At 48.2% G+C, this 6,191-nt stretch overlaps 1 protein-coding gene across 1 annotated transcript in view; it reads left to right on the top strand.

Annotated features, from left to right (window-relative positions):
- Window positions 1–2,157: 2,157 nt before the first annotated feature.
- The window catches only part of KDM2A (lysine (K)-specific demethylase 2A), a 160,826-nt gene continuing 156,792 nt past the window's right edge, over window positions 2,158–6,191 (top strand). The window contains exon 1 of the mRNA XM_006860861.1: window positions 2,158–2,247. Coding sequence (XP_006860923.1) covers window positions 2,206–2,247 — 42 coding nt within the window. The 5' untranslated portion in view covers window positions 2,158–2,205. The remainder of the gene's footprint in view (window positions 2,248–6,191) is intronic.

Here is a 6,191-nt window from a genome sequence, read left to right as displayed (position 1 = left end):
TGGCTGACGCGAGGGAGGGCGGGGAGCCGCGTCGGCGTCGCGGGGAGCGGGCGATTCGAGGCCGACGCTTCCGCGCGTGCGCGCGCCGGCGGAGTGTCCGCGTTCGAGGGGAGTGACGCGTGCGCGTTCGCGTGCGCCCGGGAGAGCGGTAAGAAGCTGAGGGAGCTTTGGAGGGGGTGGGGAGTGGAGCGGCGAGTGGGAGGAGGGGTGGAGAGGCGGCGCCTGCGCAGTGCTCCGCGGAGGAGCTGTGTGTATGTGAGAGTCTGACGGGTTCAAAATGGCGGCTGCTGCTTCAGCGGCTCCTCCTGTGTGAGGGAAACAACACCCCTCCCAGACAGCGGCGGCGGCGGCGGCGGCTAGCATAGCACCTTCCCGGCGGCTGGGCCTGTCGCCGCTCTGTCTGTCCTGGGCAGGGGGCGCTCCGGGAGGAGGGGCAACGCCAGGGGGCCCATTCCCCGGAATCCCTCCTCTGCGACCGGGGAGTAGCCGGGGGCTCGTCCCGCAGCGCGGAGCCCGGGCTGAAGGGAGACGCGAGGGGAGCCCGGGCCCCCAGCCCGGCGCGCCGCGCCGCTCCCGCCCTCGCCGCCCCCCGGGTCCGGCGCCCGCGTTCCGGGGGGCCGGGGCGGCGCGGGGAGCCTCGGGTCAGCCGGTCTCAGCTGATCGACTGCCGCTCCCGGGCTCCGGAGGCGGCCGGGCGGCTGCTGGCGAGGGCACGGCGAGGAGGGCGCTCTCTGTGACTGGGGCTCGGGCTGCTGCCCGCTGGCCCGGGGGAGGCGGGGGCGCCCGGGCTCGGCGCCGAGGGTCGTGCTCCCCGCGCCTGCCGCCGCCGATCCCGTGCTCCCGAGCCCGAAGAGGAGCTTTGATTCAGCGACTCTTGGCTCCCTTTTCCGGGTGGCCCTGCTCCTCTGTGGATACTGGGTTGATCCCCGGAAAAACCCGAAGACGTCGTGTGGGATTTCATTTGTCCTCTCAGTTTGGGGACTCTCACTTCTCACTTGGACAAGAACTGAGCCGCGAAATCCCGGGTGAGCCTCCCCCTCCCCCCATGTGGAAGTTTGGCTCGATGGGGGATCTATCGAAAGACTCGATGGAAAGTTTCTATTGCTCTCCGCCATGGGGGGGGGGCGTGGAGCCCCTTCCCGGGGTCGGGGGGTTAGCGCGCTCAGCCGATCCCACCTCCCCATCCCGGGCCAGGGCGGGCCTCGCTCCGGGGGTATGAACCCGCCTCCCCCCCCCCCCCCCCTTGGGGACCGGACTGGTCTCGGGAGGGCTCCGCCGGGAACTGCGCTTCAAACTGTGTCATGGGGTCCCCTGCCCCCGGGACAGTTTGGAAAGGATGCTGTGAACGTGGCCGTCATGTAGTTCTCCCCCCCCCCCGCCCTCCTCCCCAAAAAAGAAACACAAAAAAACCCCAAAGCTCCAGGACCTAGGCAGGCCATTTCCAAAAAGGGAACCCCCTTTTTGGGATTTGTGGATGGACCGTCGCACAGATGGTCTCGATGGCCTGGTGGGAAAGACGTCTTTTCCTCGATGCCATAAATCGAGTCGTGTCTTAGTTTATGACTTGATACAAAAGGAGCGGATGGAATTTGGGGCCCCGAGTGGCAGCCACTCTCTTCCCGGAGTCGCGGGGTTGAACTTGGTCTTGGGGAAAGCCCAGGTCCAGGGAGGCGTGCGGCTGCCTTGAGGACGTGGGGAGCCCTTAATATTGGGGGGCCTCTTTTCACCTAGTTAGTCTGGCCTCCCTCTCGCTTACAGGGAGGGAGTTAGCACTCGGAGGCTCTGGATTCGCTCCGGGTTGTGCTTGACCTCGGCGGTGCCGGTGGTAGCTTTTTTCTGCCTAGGAGGGAGCCTTGCTCCTGCCATCCTCTGGTAGGGGAGAAACAAGTGGCCTGTCCCCGAGGAACTGAAACCTGCAGCCCGGAGGCCTAGGCCTCAGCCATTTGGGATGTGGTGGGGATTACTGTTGGCCGGGCCATGCAGCCACACACTTGCCCAAGAGCAGAAAGGCCCCCTGGAGCCCTGAAGCGGGGGAACCTCATTTCCCAGTCTTTCATTGACCCCTTCTTTTTCCGAGCACTGTAAGGATGGGTTTTCACCTCTGCTCCTCTCCTTCTGTAGTGCCGCATTCTGGTTCCTAAAGGAGGAAGAGGAGGGCAGCCCTGGAGTGGTTTCTATACAGCAATTGCAAGAGAAAAGTGAGAGATGGAACCCGAAGAAGAAAGGATTCGCTACAGCCAGAGATTGGTTAGTTATTTTCTTCTCAAACAACAACAAAAATTTCCCCCCTTTTAAAAATTGTAAAGCAGAATCATGATTTTGTTTCCATTTGTGAATAGACTGTAATGAAAGAAAACTTTTCAGGTGGCTTTAGCAGAGGAGGAAAGAAGGTGTATTCGTATTTCATTTGGTGTTTAGGCCAGTTAATTAGAGCCTTAATATTCATCCTGTTTGGAAATGGAGTTATAGGCAGTCTTTAACTTCTATAGAAACCATTGTAAATCAAAGGATTTTGTGGATTACAATGTGACAAGTCTTCTTAATTTCACAATACTGACATTGTTGTAAAAGCGATTGTAAATTTTAGGGTCAAAACTGAGGAAGGTTCTGTGTAATTTTACGATGATGTTGTTACCAGGGTTTGAGGCATTGGGCTGGAGAATAGAAGTCTGGATTATTTTAATTGATTGTTTAACATTTTGGTAGGTTTAGAGGGGCAAGGAGGAATGGTGAGGACAGGTGGAATAGTTCTGCATTTTGGGAGGCAGATATGAAATAAGTCTTGTTGAAATAGGTATTTATTCAGTAATGATTTGGAGGGAATTCACTTGTATGCATATATGAATGTATGCTAGCTCCAGACCCGCTTCCTTTCAAGGTGTTCCCTGTTGGAGTTTCAAGAATCTGCTTTTTGTTTTCTTTAGTCAAAGAGAGCTCTATTAATATTCTCAGAATTTATTTCAAAACTTTGAATTTGTGTTTGTAGAGTGAGAAATGAGGGAAAGCCACAGAATTACATGTATTGCGTGAAATTTGCTGAACTGAAAGACCTAGAAGATTGCTAGAGGGATTTTTAGTGGTTTTATTTGGCTCTGCGTTTTAGATTGAGTTTGAAGGAAAAGAAGAATGGTTCTTTAATTCTTCCATTTTCTGATGATCCCACTTGTTTTGAGAAAAGTGTTTTTTTGGTTGTTTTTTTTTTAAGGTTACTATTAAAAAGATTCGGGTGGAGTGCAATTGGCAAAAATATTCACCAGCCAGCTATTCTGGTGAACCTCATTTCTGAGACTTCTCTTGTCTCCCAATTCATGTGTTGACATTATACATCCTTGTTCTCAACTTTTAAAAGATTCATTAGTGGCAGAGCTTTGTATGATGAGGATTTAATTTTTTTTTTTTTTAACCTTTCTTGAATTAAACTTTTTGGGGGGAACAGAAAGAGAGAGGATTCTGTTAAATGCCTTTCCCAGGTATTCACTGCTAAATGGGAATGTATTTTGGTCATTTACACTTGTTGAATTGTTTAGTTATTACATAGGTATATTTAAGGCCTCCTCGGAACAGGGAACTGGTGACTTCTGTCTTGGTAAGATTTTTTTTTTTGTTGTTAATTAACAAAGATGATTGCTACCTGTTGCACACATTAAACCTTTAGCATATATTTTTCTTCTGATTAATGTGCTATTGTAACAATGTCGTGTAGGAGGGTAGCGTCATGTATTTTTCATGATCTTTCTCTCTTAGAATTTTGGGTAATAGTTTTGAAGTTTAAGGTGACTAGTAACTTGTTTTCCCTTCTGCGATTACATGGAAAAATTCCATCACAAGTGTAAATCCCTTTCATGTTCTAACTTTTGGCAGGAGCCAGTTGGCTACTTAACTGAGTGACTGTCTGTCTTCACATTTTATGTAAGTGCATCTCTGTGTTTGTGGTGTTTGTATTATAGGAGTCGCTGTTGATGAAGTTAGCTCATTTTGGAAGATTTAAGATGTACATCAAGTCAGGGTGAGGAACTTGTTTAAGTGAAAGCTCTGAGAAACTCCTCATTTTTCTGTTTCTTCAGAAGTTGCACTTTACACTAACTTTTAAAGTGTTCACTTTGTTTTTTCAAAAAAAAAAAAAAAATTAATAATAATAACACTGTATCTTTCTTTAAAGGAGGCCAGAGCATAGAACTTGTTTTAGAGTCAATGGCCATGGAACATAAAGTTTGAAAGTGAGACAAAGTTACAGATTAAAGTTAGTTTAGTGGTTAAAGTTCATGGTTGTTGTTGTTGTCAAGTGCTGTTGAGTCAGTTTCAACTCATAGCTACCCTGTATAGGGTTTCCAGTGAGCAGTTGGTGAGCTTGAACTGCCAACCTTATGGTTTAAAGTGACTTTGCAGTCCAGCGCATTAGCCCACAGCACCACACCAGGACCCAAAGTTCATGTTGTTGATGTTGTTGTTGTTGTTGTTGTTGTTGTTATGTCTGGTGGAGTAGGTTCCGACTCATAGCACCCCTGTTTAGGACTTCCGAGGCTGTAAATCTTTACGGGCGCAGAAAGCCTCATCTTTCTCCCACGGAACAGTGGTAGTTTCGAACTGCTAACCATGAGATTAGCAGCCTGATTCATACCACTACACTACCAGAGCACACTCAACGTGGTCTCCTGTAAATAAATAATTATCAAATCGAATTGAATCATCTACTGCATTTCATTGCTGTGTTACCGACTTGCTTCCACACTGTGTTGGAGAACAAAACCGAAGTGGTCATCCCTCTGTGACATGCCTTCAAGATCATCTCTTAGAGCAAATTGTGTTGTTATTAAAAGTCTTGAGTCCAAACTTGTTTTGGAATGAGAATAACTTTTTTGTATTTGCTACCATTTACAAAAAGGAGCTCTGGTAGCATAGTGATTACAAGTTGGGCTGTGAACCTTAAGGTCAGCAGTTCGGAACTACCAGCTGTTCCATGGGAGAAAGATGAGGAAGATGAGGCTTTTTGCTCCTGTAAAGATTTACAGCTTCGGAAACCCTATGCAGGGTCGCTATGAGTCGGAACTGACACACGGCACACTACCACCACCACCACATATTAAAAAAAAAAGTTATGGCCTAACTAATAAAGAACTTCGTATTTGAATTGATTTTTTTAATACTTTCTGCTCATGTAGTGATTTCAAATGTATAGGCTGAATGTGGTAAAGAAAATATGGGTATTTGTTTTTGAGAGTAAACAGCAAAACATAAACCAATTTAACTTGTTTGACTGTGTGGTGTTGTAGGATAAGCAGTGGACTGCTAACCTCAAGGTCAGTGGTTCAAGCCCACCAGTCATTCCTTAGAAATCTTTTATGTTGGGTCTCTCTGACTCGAAACTTACATGAGAACACTAACTAAACAAACACTAAGTACATGCATGGGATCCTGGTGTGGTGCTGTAGGATAAGCATTGGACTGAGAGGTCACTTTGAACCATAAGACTGGAGGTTCAAACCCACCAACAGCTCCTTGGATAACCCTACACAGGGTCACTGTGACTTGGAATGGACTGGATGGCACTTAACAACAACAAGTACATGTACCGAACCCTAGTTGGTGCTATAGGATAAGCACTGGACTGGTAGCTGCAAAGTTGGCAGTTCAAACTCACCAACCACTCTTGGGAACCTGTATAGGGTTGCTATGAGTCGCAACCAATTCAACGGCACACAACAAGAAGTACGCATACAGTTTAGAGACATTGAAGACTTTCTTTCAGTTGTGTATCCATTCTCACCCTCCTTTTCTGAGTTGCTTCTCATTAACTTAAACTCATTGCCCCCTAAGATTCCTATCTAGTCATTATGTTGCTTTTATCAGTTTGATCCCATGTGGTGGTGGTGGTGGTTACATGTCGTGGAGTCCATTTTGACTCATAGTGACCCTGTATAGGGTTTCTGAGGCTATAAATCTTTATGGGAGCAGAAAGCCTCATCTTTCTCCCACGGAACAGCTGGTAGTTTTGAACTGCTGATCTTGAGATTCACAGCTCAATTTGTAACCACTACGCTCCCAGAGCTCCTTTTGATCCCATATGTTGTTGTTAAGTGCCATTGAGTCGATTCCGACCCATAACGACCCTGTACAGGGTTTCCGAGACTGTAAATCTTTACGGGAGCAGAAAGCCTCATCTTTCTCCCACAGAGCAGCTGGTAGTTTTGAAC

This window comes from Chrysochloris asiatica, unplaced genomic scaffold, assembly GCF_000296735.1.
Source record: "Chrysochloris asiatica unplaced genomic scaffold, ChrAsi1.0 scaffold00040, whole genome shotgun sequence".
Classification (NCBI taxonomy): Eukaryota; Metazoa; Chordata; class Mammalia; order Afrosoricida; family Chrysochloridae; genus Chrysochloris; species Chrysochloris asiatica.
The sequence above is the reverse complement of the archived record's forward strand: the minus strand, read 5'-3'. Positions and strand labels throughout refer to the sequence as shown.